At 43.3% G+C, this 25065-nt stretch overlaps 1 protein-coding gene across 2 annotated transcripts in view; it reads right to left on the bottom strand.

Moving 5' to 3' along the window:
- The window catches only part of LOC130037908 (testis-expressed protein 264), a 139405-nt gene that overhangs the window by 81343 nt on the left and 32997 nt on the right, over positions 1–25065 (bottom strand). For both annotated transcript variants that reach the window (XM_056129954.1, XM_056129955.1), the window contains exon 2: positions 21885–22077. In XM_056129954.1, the coding sequence (XP_055985929.1) occupies positions 21885–22023 (139 nt within the window). In that variant the 5' untranslated portion in view covers positions 22024–22077. The remainder of the gene's footprint in view (positions 1–21884; positions 22078–25065) is intronic.

Below are 25065 nucleotides of genomic sequence, written 5' to 3'. Positions count from 1 at the left end.
GGGGTGGGGGGTGATGGGAGGGAACCTAGAGACACAGACTGCTGGGAAATGTGCACTGGAGGAGGGATGGGTGTTGGAATACTGTATGACTGAAATCCAATCATCAACAGCTTTGTAAGGATGTATTTCACAGTGATTCAATTAAAAAGTTTCCCAACAAATTAAGGGGAAAAAAAAAAAAAAGAAAGACCCTCTGAGCAAACAGGGCTCCAAGTCTCCTTCTCTTCTGAATTGCGGTCCTCAGCGCTGAACTTCTGATAAACTCACTATCCTATCCTGAGCTCGCTCGCTCTCTCTCTCCTTTCTCTCTCTGTTCATTCATGGCTCATACTAGCACAACTACATTTCACAACCTGTGAGGTATTTCAGTTCAAATGAACCTGAATCTGAACACGGCCTAATTAATTTTGCAAAACTACATGTGATAAGAGACCACATTAAATTTAAGGAAAAAAAGCAGCAGGGAGGGTGCTAACTAACTTATCTGTGGTTTATAGAATAACAGGACAAGGAAAAAGCAAAGGTATCAAAGGGGAGATTCCTAGATTAGCCTGGAACCTGGACTATAGAACTGAGCATACAAAAAGTAAAAAACTGAAGTGGGGAAAGTAAAAAGAAACAGATGGAAAGTAACAGGCATAGTGGGCAGGGGCCCTGGAGACACTGGTGGTGAAGAGGTATTATTTATCTATATATCCGAACAATAAAACCAACGAAACCGAAAGCATGATATCCAAATTACAATAACCAAATTTATAAATGTTCCTATAAAAGAGGAAGGCTGGGGGGTAGGAGGGGAAATGGGGACGCTGGTGGAGGGAAGCTAACACTGGTGATGGGATTGGTGTTGGAAAACTGTATGCCTAAAACTCAACTATGAATAACTTAGTAAATTTTAAAAAAATGAGCACAGCGGGCAGGGCGTTTGCCTTGCATGTGGCTGACCCGGGTTCAATTCCCAGAATCCCATATGGTCCCCTGAGCACCGCCAGGAGTAATTCCTGAGTACAGAACCAGGAGTAACCCCTGTGCATCACTGGGCATGACCCAAAAAGCAAAGGAGGGAAAAAATGAAATTTTTAAAATGTGGGGCTGCAGGAGAGCGATAGTACAGTGGGTAGAGCACTTCTTGCATGCACACAATTGACCCAGGTTAAATGCCATATAGTACCTCTGAACCCTGCTAGGAGTGATTCCTGAGCATAGAGTCAGGAGACAGCCCTGAGATTCACCAGGTGTGGCCCCAAAACAAACCAAAAATTCTTAATGCTGTAACATTTTTCACTATAAAAACTTGAGTGTATTAACTGTATATATTTTTTTCAGCAATAAAGGTTCAAATAAACAGCTTTAATGCAGAATACAGAGCTATCAAAAATATTTGCATATATATTTACATAGGAAACCACTTATGCTATTTTATATACCCCAAATAAATATTATCGTGCTTCCATTAGTTCATGACTTTAAGAAATGGGAGAAAGAAAATTCATTAATATATTGATGATGAATTATTCTGAATAGAATTCTATGGAGAGTGGTCTCAGCATGGTGGTGGCTGGTCCTGGCAGAGGGGCAAAGCCATGCGTGTTCCGGGGCCGAGATCTCCAAGCCTACTCAGATTGGGGCCAAGCATCCTCCACCCAGATCCTCCAAATTCCAGTAGGCGGGGGTCACACCCACCAACTGGCCCCCTGGCGCCATGTAATCCCATCAATGGCCAAGACTCAGAGACTATAAAAACCAGCTCCCAGAACCGCGCGGCCACATTTGCGGCAGCGTGACATCTTATTATGACATCTTATTATCTCATTCCTACTTTGGACAAACTGGCAGGCTACCAAATGTAGCCTGCCCACACGGCAGAGTCTGGCAAACTCCACTCCCCATGGTGTACCCAATATGCCAAATACCAGTAACAATGATGGGTCTCATTCTACTAAAGAGCCTTGAATATAATCTCAGGGCTAGGATGAAAGAGACATTACTGGGGCCTGCTCGAGGCAATCGACGAATAACAGGATGATTTGTGATTTTTGTGTTTTGTGAGAATTCTATGGCTGATTTTGTTCTTTCCCCCCTCCCCTTTTTTTTATAATTTTATTTATTGAATCACTGTGAGAGCAGTTACAAAGCTTTCGGGTTTAAGTCTCGGTCATACAATGAAACACCCGTCCCTTCACCAGTGCCCATTTTCCAACCCAAAAACCCCAGTATACCCCCATCCCACACCCTCCCCCTACCTGAGGGGCAGATGATTTCTACATTACTCTTTCTCTACTTTGATTACATTCTTTATTTCGACATCAGAACCACCATTATTATTTGGGATTTTACCCCAACACTCAGATCTGCCGAAAAGGCAACTGAAGACCATTTGTTTTCTATTGCTGGTTATGAATAACATATGATGTCACATGGCAGCAATAGTGGCTGTACGATTTTCGAATTCCGAAATTTCAACAATTAAATCTGGAGGAAATTCCTGCCAAAACCTGCTGGGTTCCGAGATTTGTTCCTGAGTCTCTTGAATCATGGCCATTAAGCAGCTTGATCAGGAGCCAGAGAGGCCATTCGTGGGCTGCGACTCAGGGTCTCGGGGCAGGGAGGAAAGGGAATGATAAAGACTGGCAAGCTCCCTGTGACGTATTCGATATGCCAAACACAGTAACAAGTCTCACAATGGAGATGTTACTGGGCCTGCTCGAACAAATCGATAAACAATGGGAGGACAGTGCTATATAAATATTGAGAGACCATCATATTAATAATTAATTTAATTTATAGGAGGATTCGCTTGTTCTATAGTCTTGCACATTTCTAGATTTTGCTGAGTGTACTCTTAGTGGTGTTTTTGTCTATTTTTTGAGGACAAACCCAGCGGTTCCCCAAAGGCAATTCAACAAAAGTATATTGATTTACAGTCTACTGCCACTGAAAAAACAGTTGGGGATTAGGTCTTTCTGAGTACATTGAAGGAGATATCCTTGAGAGAAAATTCTTCTTTGTACAAGTGAATAACTTTTTCAAAGGAAGCCTCCACCAAGATTCTGAATCTATCCCATAAAATAAACCTTTTGCCAAAGACATATTTTGACATGGCAGAGTTTTGCTCCATTACGGTTTGTTCTGTTAAGCTAACAAAGTCAGACACAAAAGACCATATATTATATGATTGTGTTCATAGAAATGCCTAGAACTTCAAAGAAAGACAGCTCCAAGGGCTAGGTATATAGTTTGCACACTAGAGTTCTGGGTTTGATGCCCAGTATCACATGGTATCCAGAGCACCACCAGGAGTCACCTCTGGGCACTAAGCCAGGAGTAGTCCCTGAGCCCTGCTTGGTTTAATTCCAAAACAAAACACACAAAATAAAACAATACCTACAACAGGTAAATCTGTATCAACAAAGTATAGGAATAATGGTTGTAAGGGACTAAGAGAGAGTAATGGAAGTTAAGTGCCTAATAACCAAGAGCGTTTCTTTTTATATTGATGAAATGTAAAATTAGTTGTGGTGTCTGTACTGTAATGTGACTATGTCAAAAACCACCACACTGTAGACATTTTTTTCTTTTTGGGGGGTCACACCCAGTGATGCACAAGGGTTACTCCTGGCTCTACACTCAGGAATTACTCCTGGCGGTGCTCAGGGGACCATATGGGATGCTGGGAATCAAACCCGGGTTGGCTGCGTGCAAGACAAACACCCTACCTGCTGTGCTATCGCTCCAGCCCTGATTTGCCATTTTAAAATTGTACAGTGGGGCTGGAGTAATTCCTGAGTGCAGAGCCAGGAGTAACCCCTGTGCATTGCCAGGTGTGACTCAAAAAGCAAAAAAATAAATAAAATGGAAAATTTTATTACAGTTCATTTACTGTTTATGTACACAGAAGTAGTATATCAGGTAAGGCACTCGCCTTGCAGATGACCAGGCTTTTATTACAACCCTCTAGTACCACCAGGACTGATCCCTAAGCACAGAACCAGATACAGGTCCTGATTATAGCGGGGAGGGGGGGAAGGGTGGAAGAAGGGGTAGGGGAGGGGGAGGGGAGGGGGGAAAGGGAGAAAGGGAGGCAAAAATTAGGACTGAAGAGATGGCTCTAAGGTCTAGAGTGCATACTTGGCACAGAAGACCCATGATTCAATTCCTGACATGTCTCTGTCCCCATGCTGCCAGGAACAATCCCCCTCATCCAGTACCTTGCAGGAAAGAGCCCTTGAACACTGTTGGATATGATTATAAAACAAAATAGGGGCTTGGAGTGATAGAACAATGGTTAGGGAATTTGCTTTTGCACATGGCCAACTGGGATTCAATCCTCGGCATCCCATATGGTCCCGTGAGCAGTGCCAGGAGTGATTCCTGAGTGCTGTCAGGAGTAATCCCTGGGCATCACTGGGTCTGGCTCAAAAATAAAAATAAAATAAAATAAATGGCAGATGAGAAGCTTGAAAAAGAGTATACAGGATTTAAGTATATGCCTTACGTGTGCCACGCCTGAAGTTTGATCCAAAGCACTGCATGGCTCCTGAATACTACCAGGGTGTCTGCACCACCAGGCCTTGAGCATTAACCATCAGGCCAGTAATGCTGATCCAGATGGCAAGTGTCACCAGGCCCTGAGGCTCCTGAACACTGCTGGGGAGAGTGTGAGTGTGTGTGTGTAGAAGAGAGTGAGAGAGTGAGTGAGAGTGAGAGTGAGAGTGAGAGATAGTGACAGCGAGAGAAAGCAACAGAGAGTGAGAAAGTGAGAGAGAGAGAGAGAGAGAGAGAGAGAGAGAGAGAGAGAGAGCGCTCAAAGGGTTAGACTACATACTTTGCATCATCCTGGATGTCTGGATTTAATCTAAAGCATTGTCAGGAAAGACTCCCAGGCAATGAGTTGGATACAGACAAAAATTGAAATAAATTAATTTAATGGCAAATTGTAGCTCAATAACTTTTAAAAAGTTGGTTAAATACTGCTTCAACTAAAATGAAAATGACTTGAGGAAAAATACTCTTTGAAGCACCAAGAATGATTAGTAATATTATCAAATTTTAAAACAACTTTAAAAATCTTTTAAAAGTGTTAAAGAGATGCTGAGAACACTTAGTGCTGAAATGCTATATATTTAAATGGAAGGCAAGTGCCTTTTCCTCATTCTATTACCTCTCTGGCCTCTCAAAAGAGATTCCTTTAGAAAAAAAACTATCTCGGACAGAAAACATAAATGTAAAAAAACAGTACAGGGATTTAAGCACTTGTCTTGCATGTGGCTGACTTCTAGTTCAATCCCTGTATCACTGTCATCCCATTGATCATCGAATTACTTGAGCAGGCGTCAGTAATGTCTCTATTCCTCCCAGCCCTGAGATTTTAGCAGTCTCTTCTTACTCGTTTTTCCCAAAGATTGGAGGCTCTTTCAGGGTCAGAGGAATGAAACCTGTTGTCAGTTACTGTATTTGGCATATCCAATACAGGAGCTTGCCAGGCTCTGCCCGTGTGGGAAGGATACTCTCAGTAGCTTGCCGGACTCTCCAAGAGGCATATATATATATACACACACACACACACACACACACACACACACACACACACTCTCTCTATGATATATTGCCTACTGTCTGAACCCCATCAAATATGGTGTAGTAATTGTGGAAAATGGGTATGAAGTGTCTTATAATGTGGTCCAGAAAGCAGCCTAGAGCGTGGCGGTGATTGAGTAGTGGAAATTGGCTGCTGGGGCTGAGTACCTTGGGGTGGGGAGGGCACTCACCTGCCCCACAGCCTGGCGTAGAGTCTGGTGGCATGGTTCTAGGAGCCTCATTTTATACTCCCATCTGGGAGGAGCATCCAGAGTTCTGGAGGGTGGCCATGAGAAGATTATCTGGTGCCGGCAGGGTGTGGCTTATGGGTGTGATCCCCGAGTAACTGGAGACTGGGGGGAGCAGGCAGAGGATCTCTGTTCTGGGGTCCTGTTGAGTTCAGAGTCCAAGGTCACAAAGTTCCGCATTATCTGGGTTCCGTGGGACTTCATGCATGAGGCTTGGCCTGTGCATCTGGAAAGCAGACTGGAGCGTGGTGGTGGTTGGGTAGTGGAGGTAGGCTGCTGGGGCTGGGTCCCTTGGGGTGGGGAGGTCTCTCACCTACCCCACAGCCTGACGCAGATTCTGGTGCCATGGTTCTGGGGGCCTCATTTTATACTCAATCCCTAACACCACATATTTTCCTCCAAGCATTGACAGGAATGGTCACTAAGCACAGAGCCAGGAGTAAGTCCTGAGCACAATGGGGTATATTATCCAAATCACATCCCCCCCAAAAAAAAAAGATAAAGTAGAAAGAATTGAAGAACATAAAAGCTGTTGATGTTAACTACTTATCTTTTGTTGATGTTATTTTTGTGTCACACCAGGCAATGCTTAGGGATTACTCCTGGCTCTGAGCTCAGGAATCACTCCTGGCACTGATGGGGAAAACCATATGGAATTCTAGGAATTGAACACAGGACAGTTGCATGCAAACAAGCACCTAACCCTCTATATTACCCCTCCAGCTGTTTCTCTTAAATCCAGTAGTAGCGGGTTTGCTGTTTAAGCAAATATCAAAGTCTTCCAGATCATTTTAAATTATCTTCTCACTTCCCAGCTGTTTAAGCACATCCAGAACAGTTAGGATTAAGTAGTATTTCTGAGCCACTGCAATGAAAAGGCTCACATTCTTAGCTGAGGTTCCACCAACCTCAGCAGGGGCTGCTATCGTGCTGACATTCAAGCCTATCCATCAGAGATCCCATTTCCTAATCATGGGACTCATGTTTTGTGTTGCATAAAAATGTACTTGACATCAGCAGGTGCCTTCAGACATCCAGATACCCCAAAACTGCTGCTGTGCCTTTGCCCAGACCCCAAAAAACTGGGGCAAAGTTTGCCAAGAAAGTAAACGGCCAAAAGTTAGGTATGTGGGAGACACACCCACAAACCACCTCCAGCTCAGCTATATAACTGGAGGCATGGCCTCTCTGGTTCCTGATCAAACTGCTTAACGACCATGATTCCAGAGACTCAAAAACAAATCTCAAAACCCAACAGCTTTTGGCAGAAATACGTCCAGTCCCTGCAGTAGGTTCCCGGCGCTGGGCCACCCCAGGTGGGAAGAGGTTTCCTGCCTTAGGAAAGGCCTATTCCCCTGGCGGCCCAATGGCTGCCACCCTCCAGAGGCCACTGGACAGTCAGGTTTGGGTCCACAGCTACGAGACATGTGGGGCCTCATGGGATAGGGGTGGAGCCGGCCTTTTCCTCCCAGTCCCAGTGAAACCCTGAGTTGTCACCCATTAATGGCCTCTCTGGCTCCTGAACAAGCTGCCTAAAGGCCATGATCCCAGAGGCTCAGGAACAAATCCCAGAACTCAGCAGGTTTTGGCAGAAATCCCTCCAGATTTAATTGTTGAAATTTCAGAATTTCAAAATCGCGTGGCCACTACTGCAGCCGCACGACATCATGGTATTCATAACCAGCAATAGAAAACAAATTGTCTACTGTTGCTTTTTCAGCAGATCTGAGTGTTGGGGTAAAATCCCAAATAATAATGGTGGGTCTGGTGTCAAAATACTGAATGTAATCAAAGTAGAGAGTAATGTAGAAATCATCTGCCCCACAGATAGGGGGAGGGTGTGGGATGAGGGTATACTTGAGTTTTTGGGGGAGAATGGGCACTGGTGAAGGTACTGGTATTTAACTGTATGACCAAAACAAACCTGAAAGCTTTGTAACTGCTCTCATGGTGATTCAATAAATACAATTATAAAAAAATGAAAAAAAAAAAAAGATGGAGTTCATGCTCAATTCAATCAGCCTAATCAGCGGTTGAATAAATAGCAATACTCCTTCATTTAAAAAAAAAAAAAAACGTACTTGACTGTGTTATGGCAAGAAACCAGGAATCAGCAGAGCTGCCTGAATCACGCTGGCACATGTGGGCTATCAGGGATTATAATTTGCAACCATGTTTGCAAGGCAAGTGCTTCAAGCAACTACAATATTCTTTAGGACCTATATCCTTTTATACAAAGTGTAATTAAGTCAAGAGAAGAAATGATAAAGAGAACAAAGATTAGCTAGAAAATAAACATCAATATAAATTTCAATATAACTGGGGGTATGGTGCCGCCAGCAGGTCAATCTGAACCTGTGAGGCGAGTGCATCAGCAGTCTGATGGCACCGTCAGACTTTCTGATACCCCAAAATTGCTGCTGTGCCTTTGGCCAGACCTCAAAAACTTGGGGCAAAGTTTACCAAGAAAGTAAAAGGCCCTCCCGTTGATCGTCGATTTGCTCGAGTGGGCCCAGTAACGTCTCCATTGGAGACTTTGTTGTTACTGTGTCTGGCATATCGAATACTCTTGGTAGCTTGCCGGGCTCTCCGAGAGGGGCGGAGGAATCGAACTCGGGTCAGCCATGTTGGCCGCTTGTAAGGCGAACGCCCTACCACTGTGCTATCACTCCAGCCCTGTACTGTCACCAATGACTGTACTGTCATTTACTGTCACCAAGAAAGTAAATGGCCAAAAGTTAGGTATGCGGGAGACACACCCGCAAACCACCTCCACCTCAGCTATATAATTGGAGGCATGGCCCCACCGGTTACTGATCAAACTGCTTAACGGCCATGATCCCAGAGACTCAGAAACGAATCTGGGAACCCAAAGCCTTTTGGCAGAAATGCGTCCTGTTCCTGCAGTAGGTTACTGGCCCTGGGCCAGTCCAGGTGGGAATAGGTTTTGTGCCTTGGCCTGTTCCCCCTGGCGGTCCGGTGACCACCATCATCCAGAGGTCACTGGACAGTCAGGTTTGGCCCTGCAGTGACGAGACTCTCGGGGCCTCACCAGATGAGGGTGGAACTGGCCCTTTCCTCTCCATCCCAATAAGACCCCGAGTTGCCGCCTACAAATGCCTCTCTGGTTCCTGATCAAGATGATTAATGGCCATGATCCCAGAGACTCAGAAACAAATCTCGAAACCCAGCGGCTTTTGGCAGAAATGCATCTGGACTGCGTACAAGGTGGCTGCTGCCTCAGAGCTTACTGGAAAACCAGGTATGAGCCAGCGGTGACGGGGCAACTGCAGTCTCATGGGAAGGGGGCAGTACCAACTCGTCCTTCACACCCTACCGAGGTCACGAGTTGCCCCCCACAAACAGCTCTCCAGCACGGCCATGGCTCTAGAGGCAAAAGGACTTAATTCAGAGCCCGGCAGCTTGCAGCAGAAAAGTGAATGGACCATGTGTTAAACTACGGTGCCATGCCTCCCCGGGAGGAAAAGGGTGTTGCTCCCTTCCGCCTTTCTCCTCCTCCCCCGCCCCCAGCAGCAAGGTGGCTGCTGCCTCAGAGCTTATTGGAAAGCCAGGTATGAGCCAGCAGTGACGGGGCAACTGCAGTCTCATGGGAAGGGGGGCAGTACCGGCTCGTCCTTCACATCCTACCGAGGTCACGAATTGGCCCCCAGAAGCGGCTCTCCAGTACAGCCATAACACCAGACGTACAGAAACCAATCTCATAATTATCTGGCTCTTTGCAGAAATCCAAAATCATTATATAATTCTCATAACCAGCTATAGAAAACAAAGTATTTCACAATGCCTTTTCAGCAATTCTGATTGTTGGGGGGGGGGGGGGGGGATTCTAAACAATAATGATGCATCTTTTGTCGAAATAATGAATGTAGTCAATGTAGAGAAGAGTTAAGTAGAAATCATCTGCCTTACAGGCATCGGGAGGGGTGGGAGGGGGGTATATTGGGGTTCTTGGTGGTGAAAAATAAGTACTGGTGAAGGGAAAGATGTTTGATCATTGTATGACCGAGACTTAAACCTGAAAGCTTTGTAACTTTTCCCACAATGATTCAATAAATAAATATAAGAAGATAAAATAAATAAAATTATGAAAAAAAAATGTAAAGTGGAGTTCATGCCCAATTCAATCAGCTAATCAGTTATGTCACAGTACTAGTCACGGTCCTCCCGTTGTTCATAGATTTGCTCGAGCGGGCCCAGTAACGTCTCCATCATGAGACTTGTTGTTACTGTGTTTGGCATATCCAATATGTCACGGGTAGCTTGCCAGGCTCTGCTGTGCGGGAGAGATACTCTCGGTAGCTTGCCCGGCTCTCAGAGAGGGGCGGAGGAATCGAATCAGTTATGAATGGATTAAATATTACAATTTAAATACTAACACAATTACACTGGATAAAAAGTAAACTATGACCACTGAGGTAGTATAGGCGGTAAGGTGCTTGCCTTGTTTATAGCCAACCCTGGTTCAATATCCCACATGTGTCACATATGGTTCCCTGAACAATGTCAAGGATCACTTCACTCCTGAGTACAGAGCCAGAAATAGCTCCTCAGTGCTCCCAGGTGTGCCTCCTCACCCCACCAAAAAATAAATAAATAAATAAACTCAATCATTTGTTGCAAGTAAGTGACAGAATATTTTGTCTTTTAAGAGCTACTTACAGCTCAGAGTTCTTGGGTCACTTACAGTGATGCTGTCAGGGATATAACTGGAGCTCCCTAATGCAAAGCATATGCTCCAGCTCTTTGAACCATCTCCCCAGACACAATCTTCCTTTGTTGGTGGTGGGCACAAGGGGACCACACCTGGCATGGCTGGGGATCATATGGGGTGCCAGGGATCAAACCCAGGTTAAATGTATGCAAGAAAACTGATCTGCCTGCTATACTATCTTCCCAGCCCCCGACAATCTTTTACTTTAAAAACAAAATACGAACCATATCCAGTGGTGCTGAGTAGGATGGGAATGGGGATTACAGTGCTGGGGGATCAAACCCAGTGCCTCACAATTTCTATGGTCCCCCTGAGTACTAACAGAAGTGATCCTCAAGACTGAGCCAGGAGACCAACCCCAAGTAAGGCCCAAAACCAAAATCATAAAAATTTTCTCCCATTCCTCTGCCCCATTACCACCAACAAAAAAGCGGGGGGACAGGGGGTTGCAGGGGGACTGGAGAGATAGTACAGTGGGTAGGGTGCTTGCCTTGCACGTGTCCGACCTGGGTTCAATTTCCCAGCATCCCATATGATATCTCAAGCAACACCAGGAGTAATTCTTAAATGCAGAGCCAGGAGTAACCCCTGAGCGTCACCAGGTGTGGCCTAAGAACCAAAACAAACAAACAAATAACAACAACAAAACAACAAATTCTGCCCCCTCTCTGTAAGACTGGCAGTCAGAGGAAGGCCAAGAATTGATAACGAAAGTGGCACTATCTCAGTAAAAAAGTAGAGGACCGCAAACATGAGTAAGGCTATTTTAAAAAGTCAATCAACAACAGGTTCAATTGTTTTAGGGGTAAAATGATATAACTTCTGGAGAATAGGATAAGGAAGACAGGACCAAAAGGGAACAAAAAGATCTGGCTTGAATCTGACCATTTGGAGTGTGTGTGTGTGTGTTGGGGGGGGGGGGAGGGGGGGGAGGAGGAAGTGCTCACAAGAAACCTTTCCTGGCTCTATGCTTGGAGGTTGTTCCCAGTAATGCTCGAGGATCACGTGGTTCCAGGGATCAAATCTGGGCCTCCACACAAGCAAAACATGCAGTCAACCCATTGAGTTATCTTTTCAGTCTCTTATTCTGTAAATTTAAGGAAAGGCTTGTCATCAAAGTTGAGAACAAAAAGCTGAAATGTAATAGAGAGCCATTAACACTGTCTAATCCATATTAGTATATTCAGTCACAGGGAGGGACTAACTCCTCCCCTCCCCGTATAGCTCACTGAAAAGTGAAAATAAGTATCTGGGGAGGGCTCAGTGGTTTAAAAATCTCTGACTTACAAACTTGAGGTTATGAGTTCGATCCCCATGCCACAGAATACAATGAACCAGGCTCTTGGTTTCTGGGTCACACACAGAGGTACCTGTCAGTATTCCTGGCTCATTTTCCAGGGGGATATTCCCTTAGACACTTGGTGGACATGTGGCACTAGGGATCAAACCAGGGCCTACTACATGTAAAAGCATGACACTAGTCCTTTGAGTCTAGCTACCCAGTTGATACTCTACTGCCTAGAACCAACACAATGAGCATAAAGTGTATGGGTCTCTGGCACCCAGCCAACTGTGTTGCATAAGCATAGCTAGACAGAGTGTGAGCCTCAGCAAGCACCACAGCTGAGTTGTGAGACCACAACAACCAGTACAAAATCCTCAGTCAGCACAATACCAAGTATGTAATTCCTGGTCACAGCAGTAATAACAAAAGGGGGGGAAAAGGGAGAAAGGTAAAGGAAAATAAAAATAAAATGACATAAATCATAAAAACTTATGGTTTTGAAAATTTTTATGTGCCACAGCAACAAAAGGACACAGAATTACTGTTTTATTTAAACAGAATACATTTGCATAGGAAAAAAACTAGAAAAATATTAACATAGCCAGAAAAAAATATAGCAGAACTCCCTTGTTTTTTGGTTTCTGGGTAACACACAGAGGTACCTCAGCAGTATTCCTGGCTCATTTTCCAGGGGGGTGATCCCTTAGACACTTGGAGGACATGTGGCACTAGGGATCAAACCAGGGCCTACTACATGTAAAAGCATGATACTAGTCCTATGAGCTAGCTACCCAGTTGATAAGCACAGCTGAGAGTCTTCAACCCTCAGCCACCACAATGTCACAACAAGAATTTAAAGGGGGGTGAGAGAGAGGAAGGAGTGGGGCGAGTGGGGGAAAAACTGGTGACTGTGGCCCAATGGTAAAGCACATGCGTAGCTTCACCTGAAAAAATAAAAGAGGAAGAAGGAGGGAGGAAGGAGCATAGGAGGGGGGAGGGCAAGGAGGAGAAGAGAAGCAAGAGGGGGAAGGGGACAAGGTGGGAGAGGAGGAGCAGCTTCAGCAACAACAGAGGTGAAAATAGTGGCAGGGTCCAGAAGACCAGGAAACAGTACCAGAGGCAAAGACACTTTCCCTGTAAGCAACTAAGGTGCCCATTGCCCTAGCTCAAATCTCAGAGCCATAGATGGTTTCCTAAGCAGAGTCAGTAATGGGTCCTGAGCACTGCCAGGTATGGCTCAAAAACTAAACTGAAAATAGTGGCAGAGATGCCAGAAACAACTAACGTTATCACTTCATTTCTAGGAAAAAAAAAAAGTTATAAGTGCAAAAAGGTAAGAGGGGAGGGGATAAGATATAGTTCTAAAACTACAGAGCGGACCTGAGAGAAAGTATGAGAGTAAAGCACTTTCCTTGCAGTGACCAGTTCAATGTCCAACACCATATATGGTTTCCGGAACATTGCCAGAAGTGATCCCTGTGAACCAGGACTCGAGTCCTGAACACTACCAGATGTGAACCCAAAACATTAATCAATAAACAAAATTTTAAACTGAAAAAATAAAACTTCAGAGAATCCTAAAAATGTTTTTTTAATCTTTTTTATTTCTCTCCCCCCCCCCCCCCCTCCCTCTCCTTTTGGGCATTGTGGTTTGCAATACTGATACTGAAAGGTAGGATAACTTTACTTTTTTTAAAAATAACTTTTTATTAATGACTAACCATGAGGTACTATTACCAATTTACATGCTTGCATTTCATACAATGATCGAGTACCCATCCTTCACCAGTGCCCCTTCTCCACCGCCAATGATCCCAGTATCCCTCCCACCACCCCCCACCTCGTCCCCCCCACCCCACCCCCGCCTCTGTGGCAGGGAATATTCCCTTCTGCGCTCTCTCTTCTTTTGGGTGTTGTGGTTTGTCATAGAGGTATTAAGTGGCCATCATGTTTGTTCTATAATCTACTTTCAGCACACATCTCCCAGACCCTCCGAGCGCCCTTTACTTGGTGGTCCCTTCTCTATCTGAGCTGCCTTTCCCCAACTAAAAATGTTCTTAAATCAAACTCCAAGAAGTTATAACCCAAGCAAAGCAACAGGAGATATTACCTAATGTGGCTTTTTTAATTTCAATTACTCTGAACTTTATAAGCAATAAGAATTAATTGTCTTCAAATTCAAAAAATCTGGGCCATGCTAGTATAAGGGTTAGGTGTTTGCCTTGCACGTAGTCAACCCAGTTAAATTCCTGGTACCACATGGGGTCCTCCAACAGCCCTTGAGCACTGCTAGGTGTGGTCCAAAACCCAAAACCACAATATTATTTTATCTGTGAATCAAAAATTCTCTTTTCTGAGGGTAAAGAAGTCTCCCAAGTGGTGCTCAAGGGATCCAGGGGCCACTCCAGACAATGCAAGGGCCTGAGGATAAGTTGCTGCTTGGGTTGTGCAGTACTGAGAGCAATCCCGGGAGCACTCAGGGTCTCCAGGGCCTGCAATACTCCACCCAATAATGCTCTGGGGACCACGTGGTACCATGAACTGAAACAAGGTCAATCACATGTCAGGCATGCATCCTAATCCCTATATACTATTTTGCTGACTCAACGTACTCTTTAAAAAAAAGCTAGGAAAATAACTCAAAGCATGTGTGAAGCCCTGAATTTATTCTAACATACTACATAACATTCCTTTAGCATCACTGGGGTGACCTTAAAAAAAGAAAAAGAAAGAGAACAAAACAGTTTAGAGCTACACTATTACAAAATAAACCATGAGAATTTTTTCCTATTTCTATATAAATAATATTAAGAAACCAAAAGTATATCATATATTTTTTAAGTAATTAAGACTCTTGAGGATTGGAGAGATAGTACAGGTTAAGACATCTGCCTTGATATGGCTTACCTTGGTACAATCTATGGACTAACTCCCAGCCATTCCCCAGTACTACATATGGTCTCCTGAGTATTGCTAGGAGTAATTCTGAAGCACTGAGTAGGGAGTAAACTCAGCACTTCAGGGCCCAAAACCCCAAAATATAAAGACTCTTGAGAGCTCATCAGCCCTGCCTTTGCTGAAGAAAATCACTGGCTCATCTGTGAGATCCACATAAGAGGCTAAGAATATTTTACATGGAGATTTCTAAAGTTCTTTATTCAAATCCCTAAAAATGCAAAATATAAACTACATTACAAATGAAAAAATAATGTGGCTAAAATAAAACCAACATATTAAAAAAATTAGAAGACCATGGCAGGAAAGACAACACAGGGAGGTTAAGGTGTATGCCTACATCCCACAAACCTTGATTCGATCCCTACCATCACATATGGTCCCTGAGAACTACCATGGGCTATTCCTGAGCAAAGAGACAAGAACCGCCCCTGACTACTGAGTGTAGTCCCCAAACCAAAAGTTACTGAAATAAAAATGCTTAGTCTGTGTCAAACTAAGCTTCAATTCTCAGCACCACATGGTCCCCCCAAGCCTTGTCAAATGCAGCCCTGGAGGACCACAGCATTTTCAGGGTGCCCAGGTAATTTCCCACACTGCAAGGGCCCAAGACCACAGGACCTGAGAAGCAATTCATCCTCAGGTCTTTGAAGAGAACTGCAGGTCTAACTGGTCAACAACAGTAGATGGGGCTCCAGGTCCATCACATCTATTTGGTTAACTAGAAGAAAAGATACTTCAGGTTGAAAATGAATTCAAGTAACAAGAAGATAGAATGCAAACCATGGGACTCTTTAATGTAAGAACCCCCTTCCAATCTATAAAAAAAAGATCAATATAATTGTTAAATTGCTTCTGTACTGATGGGAAACTGATAAAACAAATGCCTTACCAAAAAGAGAAAAATTTGAAGAAAATAAAAGAAGGGCTGGAGCAATAGCACAGCGGATAGGGCGTTTGCCTTGCACGCGGTCGATCCAGATTCGATTCCCAGCATCCCATATGATTCCCTGAGCATCACCAGGAGTAATTCCTGAGTGCAGAGTCAGGAGTAACCCCTGTGCAACGCCAGGTGTGATCCAAAAAGCAATAAATAAATAAAGTTTTAAAAAATAATAATAATAATATAAATAAATAAAAGAATTCGAAGAAGCCTAGATGGAAGACAGTATGGCTATATCTGTTATGTTCACTGGTAGCATTTAAAATTCAATACTAGGGAGATAGTACAGGAATTAAGGTGCCTGTCTTGCATTGTGGCCAATCCAGGTTTGATCCCCGACATTGCACATGATCTCCTGCACTGCCAGGAGTGAGCCCTGAACACAGCCCCTAAATACTGCAGGGTATAATCCCAATCTCCCACCTCCAAAGAGCAAAAAAGTATGAAAATTCCAAATAAAACCTGACAAAATTCTACTAGTACCTAAATATATAATTCTGATAACTTATTTAACATTATAAAAAGCGAAAGTGGGGGGAGGGAGCGCTAAAGAAGGTTCAGTGGCTTAAAGCACTTACCAAGCAAGCAAAGGTCATGAGGTCATTCACATACTACCATATGTGCTGAAGTGATCAGAACAGTACCACAGTTTTTGATCTCTAATGAGAAAGAGCTCAGAAGACTTTAAGTTAGTGACTTAAAGGCCAAGTATGTAAATTCGAACCTCAGTGACAACTGCAAGCCAGAGGTAATCCTAACAGTACTACTGTTTGGAATTTCCAGAGAAAAAGGGCCTAGAATACAACACAGTGACTTAGAAAGTGCCCAGGGCAAGTTTGAGGGGATCCTGACGGCAGCACAGTCTGAGATGCTCTGCAAGGGGAAAAATAATAGCTACCCCAAATCTAAAAAGCCATGAGAAACAAGAAAGCCTGTTGTTGTAGCCTCATGTAACTGTCTTTCATTATGTTTACTCATTCACCTGCAAAGAGGTACAAAACTATATATGAGGAGATTCAAACTAACTTATGATAGCACTGAACAGCAAACAACACGGTCAAGGGGGAAAAAGTGGAATGGCAATTTGCCTATAAAGAAATGAAGCAGGATTGGGGCTCTGAAGCAATAGTAAACCAAATAGGATGTTTGCTCTGCACATGATTGACCAGGAATCCATCCCCGGGCCTCCATTTGGTTCCCTAAGCACCACCCAGAGTGATCCCTGAGCACAAAACCTGGGTTTGACCCCCACTATCCCATATGGTACCCCAAGCAACACCAGGAGTGATTCCTGAGTGCAGAGCCAAAAGTAACTCCTGAGCATCACCAGGTATGGCCCTAAAAACAAAAGGGAAAAACAAAACCAAAGACAGCAACATCAGCAAAGAAAAACAATGGGGCTGGAGTTGATAGCACAGCGGGTAGGGCGTTTGCCTTACACGCAGCCAACATGGCCAACCTGAGTTCGATTCCTCCGCCCCTCTTGGAGAGCCTGTCAAGCTACCAAGAGTATCTCACCCGCACCGCAAAGCCTGGCAAGGTACCCGTGACGTATTCGATATGCCAAACACAGTAACAAGTCTCACAATGTTACTGGGCCTGCTCAAGCAAATGGATGAACAATGGGAGGACAGTGGCAGTGACATTGACAGTTTGATCTCCTGGAATTTGAAGAATGACAGGAGCACATTTTCTGAGGCTCCTTCACTACAATGATGATCGCACGCAATGTTCCACTAAGCTTGTCTGTTAGAAACAGACAAAAACCGGGGCTGCAGCGATAGCACTGCGGGTAGGGCGTTTGCCTTGCACGCGGCCGACCCAGGTTCGATTCCCAGCATCCCATATGGTCCCCTGAGCACCGCCAGGGGTGGTTCCTGAGCGCAGAGCCAGGAGTGGTTCCTGAGCGCAGAGCCAGGAGTGACCCCTGTGCATTGCCGGGTGTGACCCAAAAAGCAAAAAAAATAAATAAATAAAAGAAACAGACAAAAACGAATTCTTGGGAACTAGAGTGACAGTACAGCAAGCAGGGCATTTGCCTTTGCACCACAACCCAGGCTTGATCCCTGGCACCCTATGTAGTCCCAAGCCCTGCCCCCCTCCCCAAACCTTGCCAGGAGTGATCCCTGAGTGCTGGGCCATGAGTAGGTCCTGAGCACAGCCAGGTGTGGCCCCCAAATACAACAAAACAAAACTCAAAAAGCAATTCTTCCTTCAATAGGAACATGACAAACTACTGAACTGTGGTGTATTATACTACAAAGGACTGGAATTAACTGACAAGCCCTGTAGCTAGTCAGATGACCACAAAGAAAAAGATCAATGCTACTTTAACAAGCTCGGGGCAGAGGAAGGGGCAAGCCACACAAACCAAATGGGGTTGGGAATGGGAGTTTAAACTATATGCTTAAGAAGTGCAGCTCTCACAGGACATTTTCCAAAATAGACCACACGCTGGGTCACAAAACATACCTCAATAGAATCAAGAAGATAGAAATTGTATCAACTATCTTTTCAGTCTACAATGCACTTTGGATAGAAGTTAATCAAACACAGACGCAGAGAACCAAATCAAACACTTGGAAATTAAATAACTCAATGTTGAACAAGGAGTGGTAAGGAAGGAAATCAAGGAAGAAACAAGAAGATAACTGGAAACAAACGAGAACGAAGACACAAGCTACCAGAACCTGTGGGACACAGCTAAAGCCATGTTAACGGGAAATTTTATAGCTCTGCAAGCATTTCTCGGGAAGGAAGAAAGGGCCCACACAAATAACTTGACTTCACAGCTCAAGTCTTAGAAAAGGACCAACAAAAGGAGCCCAAACCAGGCAGAAGAAAAGAAATAATAAAAATCAGAGCAGAAATTAACAACATGGAAACCCAAAAAGCAATCCGAAAGATCAATGAAACCAAGAGTTGGTTCTTTGAGAAAATAAACAAAGATTGATAAACCACTAGCAAGACTCACAAAGAGAGAGAGAGAGAGAGAGAGAGAGAGAGAGAGAAACCCTAATAAACCAAATCAGAAACGAAAAGGGGGCTATCACAACAGAAACCAAAGAAATTCAAAAGATCATCAGAGACTACTTTGAAAGTCTGTATGCCACAAAACATGAGAACCTAGAAGAAGTGGGTAAATTCCTGGATTCTTATAATCTTCCAAGGCTGAACCAAGAAGATCTGAATACCTGAATAGACTTATTACTATCAAGGAAATTGAAACTGTATTCAAAAGTCTTCCCACACAAATTCTTCCAAACATTTAAAGAGGACCTATTGCCAGTTCTTCTCAAGCGTTTCCAGGAAATTGAAGAAAACAGAAACTCCCCCAAACAGTTTCTGTGAGGCACATATCTCCCTAATACCAAAAGCAAACAGAGACACCACAAAAAAAAAGAAAATTACAGGCCGATATCCCTAATGAACAGGGATGCAAAGATCCACAACAAAATATTAGCGAATAGAATCCAACAATTCATCAAAAAGATCATACACCACAACCAACTGGGATTCATCCTGGAGATGCACGGATGGTTTAACATTCGGAAATCAACATAATCCATCATATCAATAGAAGAAAAGATAAAAAAAAAAACATAAGATCATATCAATAGAAGCAGAGAAAGCATTTGACGCGATCCAACACCCGTTTATGATGAAAACTCTCACCAAAATGGGTACTGAAGGAAATTTCCTCAATATAGTCAGAGTCATCTACCATCTACCACCTATGGCAAGCATTATCCTCAAAGGGGAAAAACTTGGAGCCTTCCCTCTAAGACAGGGAACAAGATAACGATGCCCACTCTCACCACTTCTATTCAATATACTGGAAATACTTGCAATGGTGGGTAGGCAAGAAAAAGATATTAAGGGCATCCAGATAGAAAAGGAAGAAATCAAACTCCCACTATTTGCAGATGATATGATACTATATTGAGAAAACCCTAAAGCCTCTACCAAGAAGCGCCTAGAGACAATAGACTTGTATAGTAAAGTCACAGGTTATAAAAATACCCAAAAGTCCATGGCTTTCTTATATGCAAATAATGAGAGAAGAAAGTTACATAAAAAAAGCAATCCCATTCACAATCATGCCTCAGAAAATCAAATACCTTGGAATCGGCTTAACTATGGAGTTAAAGGACCTATACAAAGAAAACTACAAAATGCTACTTCACGAAATAAAAGAGGACATGAGGAAATGGAAATATATCCCCTGATCGTGGAGTGGGAGAATTAATATTGTCAAAATGGCAATACTCTCCATAGCATTATACAGATTCAATGCAATCTCTATAAGGTTACCCATGAAATTCTTCAAAGAAATGGATCAAACACTTTGAACTTCATATGGAACAACAAACCCTCACAAATAGCTAAAGTAATTCTTGGGAAAAAGAAGATGGGAGGCATCACCTTCCCCAATCTCAAACTTTACTACGAAGTGGTAATAATTAAAACACCATAGTATTGGAAAGAAGGCAGAGCCGCAGACCAATGGAACAGGGTTGAATATCCTTACATACACCCTCAAACATATGATCATCTAATCTTTGATAAGGGAGCAAGAAATGTTTAGTGGAGCAAGGAAAGCATCTTTAAAATGATGCTGGCAAAATTGAACAGCTACATGCAAAAAATGGGCTGAGACCTCTACCTAACACCATGCAAAAAAGTCAGATCAAAATGGATTAAAGACCTCAACATCAGACCAGAATCCATAAGGTACCATTGAAGAAAAGGTCCGCAAAACCCCCCATGACACTGAAGCTAAAGGTATCTTCAAAGATGACACACCACTAACCAAGCAAGTGGAAACAGAGATAAACAAATGTGCTATCTTAAAATTAGAAGCTTTTGTACCTCAAAAGAAACAGTGACCAGAATACAAAGACAGTTTACAGAATGGTAAAGGATATTCACCCAATACCCATCTGATAAGGGGTTGATATCAAGGATTTACAAGGCAATGGTTGAACTCTACTAGAAGAAAGCACCCAACCCCATCAGAAAATGGGGCGATGAAATGAACAGAAACTTTCTCAAAAAAGAAATCCAAATGGCAAAAAGACACATGAAAAAATGCTCTACATCACTAATCATCAGGGAGATGCAGATCAAAGCAACAATGATATATCATCTCATGCCACAGAGACTGGCACATAACCAAAAGAACAAAAGCAACCAGTGTTGGCATGGATGTGGGGAGAAAGGCACTCTCTTTCACTGCTGGTGATAATGTCGACTGTTTTAGCCCTTTTGGAAAACAGTATAGATGCTTCTCAAAACATTGGAAATTGAGCTCCCATTTGACCCAGCAATACCACTTCTGGGAATATATCCCGGAGATGCAAAAAAGTATAGTAGAAATGACATCTGCACGCATTTGTGGAATATAAAGTAACAGAATGGGAGACTAACACCCAAGGATAGTAGAGATAAGGACCAGGAGGATTGCTCCACAGCTTAGAAGCTGGCCTCACATGCTGGGGGGAAAGGCAGCTCAGATAGAGAAGGGGCCACCAAGTAAAGGATGCTTGGAGAGCCCACTCAGGATGGGAGATGTGTGCTGAAAGCAGACTGTAAGACAGAACGTGAGACAGGCAGGGAGGGAGATGCAGTTCTCTACCAGTAGTAGTGTTTTATAGACCCACAAGTGTTCATGAGACAGAACAGCTTTGCATAGAGGCGGCACACTTTCAGTCTAATAAGCTCTCCACAGACAATTCCCTTGTGTCCATACAAGCAGAATAAAAGAGTGTCATTTAAGGAAACTCATAAACCACACATGGTTATTCCCAAGTTTACCTATGACCACCTGATGTATCAATAACCCCAAATAGTCAGGGACTCAGTCACTGACTCTTCCAAGGGCAAGTATACACTTCTTTCAAATCTTTAACATAAATCTATATGTCTACCATAAATCTGTTAGGTCTTCCTAACTCTAAAGTGAGTTATATAAAGCAATGATTCATATATGAGGAGCACATAAAGTTCACTATCAATGTACTCCCAGTCTATCCTTCTAACAACATATGACCTAAAAACAATCCAACTACAAACAACACATGCTCCAAGCAAAAATGCCATTAGAAGGAAAGAAACTAGCTTTAGCTCTCTAGAGTCACTGACCATCCAGCAGGTCTTCCTCATCATCCCTGTCATGTTCCTCCACTGCCACCTCCTCCTCCTCCTCCTCCTCTTCCGCATCCTCCAGCTCCAAGTCCGGGTCCAGGTCTGGATCGCTCCCTGAGGCGGATTCGTCTGACATGGTTCCCAGAGGTCTTCAGTGGGCATTACCGACTCATGGTCCACTGCAGGGGTCCTGAGAAGAAAAAGAGGATCAGAATTACCAAGGTATACTTAGGAACATGAATTTTTGTGTTTTGGGCCACACCACAGTGCTCAGGGTTCACTCGTGGCTCTAGGATCACTTCTGGTGGCCCAGGAATTCAGGAGCCTGCCTGACACATGGCTGATCCAGATTCAATCCCTAGTACCACATATGCTTCCCCAAACTCCATCAGGAGTGATCCCTAGGCACAAGAGAGCCAGAAATAAGTCCTGAGTACTGCCAGGTATTATAATGGAAAAAAAAAATTCTTATCCCCACCCCCTGCAAAGAAAAAACAAATTGCTCTCCAATAATCCATCTTCTAAGCACTTAAAGGAAAGGCAGATCCTATTTATCACACCGTGACTCTGCTCAACCATGCAATCATGTAAGGAGATGCCACATGGCTCAAGACCGCACCCATCATTGTTATTGAGCTTTACCTGACCTCATGGTCCAGTTCCAGATCCATTTCTTACAAGAAGCCTTTGTCAACTGCCCCAGCTTTCTAGGATTATATTACTATTCCTAAATTCTAACCTTGCTAACCATACTATTAACATCAATAAAAACTTCAGGGGTCAGAGTGACAGTACAACATGTAAGTGCTTGCCTGCATGCCTCCAACCCAGATTGCATACCCAGTACCCATATAGTCTCCCAAATGGCCACTGAACACAGAGCCATAAGTAAGCCCTGAGAACTGATGAATGTGCCCAGCCTCTGCAAAAAAAAAAAAAAAAAGTCAAATGGGATGTGGGCTACCTGGCAAAGTTGTTTGCCGCCTCTTTTCTTTTTCAGTCTCTTGCCTGAACAAGCAGTACCCAACTGATTTAGATTATTCATTCATTCACATCCATGTGCTAACCTGTTCTGTGCCAGGCATTGTGTGCACTTATGTCTGTCTGTTTCTCTTTTCTCTCTCCAACTTACTAAAAATGATTATAAAGGTCATTTCTTTCTGATTATAGGGTGTCAAATAATAAGTTAAAGATAAAACTATGTAAGTTCCCAGAGTACTGAATCAGGAGTAGCCTGGACACACCAGGTGCGCCAGTTCCCCACAAAGAAAACAAAACAAAGCAAAACAAACCCACCAGAAAGCTAGGGTAAAAATAGGGCAATAAGGATTCACTTGCCAATTATTTTCATTTTTCTGTTTATCTCAAATATTCATAACAAAATGGTAGGGGAATGGAGATAATCTTTTTTTTCAAGGGGTGAGAGGGGTAGGCCACATCTTCTGTGCTCAGGGGCTTATTCCTGGCGTGGTTCAGAGATCATATGTAATGCTGAGGGTTGAACTGGTCAGATGCATACAAGGCAAATGCCTTACCCACTGTACTATGTCTCTGGCCCCATCAACACAAAGATCATACCAGAAAATCTCTTATTAAGGTCCATCCAGACACAATTTGAGACAATGAGTATGTGCTCCGGAACAAAAAAAAAAAAAAAAAAAAAAACAGAAACAAACAATGAAAACAACATAAACAACAAAATAGTATTTAAATTTAAGCTGCTCAGTTAAAAATTCTAACTTTGGGGTCAGAAAAATACTACAGCAGTAGGCACTTACCTTGCATGCAGCCAACTCAAGTTTGATCCCCCCAGCACAAAATATAGTCAGTCCCCTGAGCACCGCTGGGTGTGGCACTATCACCACCAAAATAAAATTCTGACTGTACATCTAACCTCTCAAAGCTCAGAAAATTACTGTATCTTTAACCATTCATTTTCAGAAAGAAATGTAGTAAGCAATTAGGTACTACCAGCTTTCAAAAATACGTGTGCTGATAATTTATAAGACTTCTGTGGGTTTGGGGCTGGAGCGATGGCACAGCTGGTAGGGCACTTACCTTGCACGCAGCCGACCCAAGTTAGATTCCTCTGCCCCTCTCAGAGAGCCCAGCAAGCTACCAAGAGTATCTCGCCTGCATGGCAAAGCCTGGCAAGCTATCTGTGACGTATTCAATATGCCAAACACAGTAACAATAAGTCTCATAATGGAGATGTTACTGGGCCTGCTCAAGCAAATAGCTGAACAAGGGGAGGACAGTGCTAGTGCTAGTGACTGGGTTTGAAAACTGATGTGTAGAACCGCATGAACCCTCTGTTTCACTCTAGGTTGCTTGCATTTTTTTTTCAGTGTGCCTGGCTGGTTACAGGAGTGTCTTTTAGAGAACAATTTTTTTAAGCAAATACATTTGGTTAATCCTAATGCCAATCACTTAGTGTCAAACAGTAACAAAGTAAAGGCCCCAGTAAATTCCCAGTTAGCAAACATCTTTCAAATAATCTCTTCCCCAAGCTCTTCATAGAAGCAAATATCAATTAAACATCTAACAATCACACATACTGTTAGAATATGTGAGCAGCCCAACCCTCTACTAAAACATTTTTAAAAACAGGGACACTTGGGCCAGAGTGACAGTATAGCAGGTACAAAGCTTGCCTTGCATAAAGTCAACCAAATTTGGTCCCCAGCATCCCATATGGTCCCCAAAGTATAGCCTCCAGAGTGATCCCTGAGTGCTAAGTCAGGAGTATCCCCTGAGTTCCACCGGGTGTGGCCCCCAAAATAAAATATAGATGTAAAAACAGAGGATACCCTTTTTTTCAATTTAGGGAACATGCTAAATAAATAAAACAATGCAGAAAAGCTATCTGTACTCCTATATTCATTGCAGCACTATCACAATAGCCAGAATCTGGAAACAACCCAAGTGCCTGAGAACAGATGAGTGGATAAAGAAACTATGGTACATTTTCACAACGGAATACTATCCTGCTGTTAGGAAAAACAAAGTCATAAAATTTGCTTATACATGGATGGACATGGAAAGTATCCTACTGAGTGAAATGAGTCAGTGGGAAAAGGACAAATACACAATGATTGCATTAAAAATATGTGACTACACTTACACACGCACGCACGTGCACACACACACACACAGTATGTGAGTAACACCCAAAAAG

This window comes from Sorex fumeus, unplaced genomic scaffold (genome assembly GCF_029834395.1).
Source record: "Sorex fumeus unplaced genomic scaffold, SorFum_2.1 ptg000072l, whole genome shotgun sequence".
Classification (NCBI taxonomy): Eukaryota; Metazoa; Chordata; class Mammalia; order Eulipotyphla; family Soricidae; genus Sorex; species Sorex fumeus.
The sequence above is the reverse complement of the archived record's forward strand: the minus strand, read 5'-3'. Positions and strand labels throughout refer to the sequence as shown.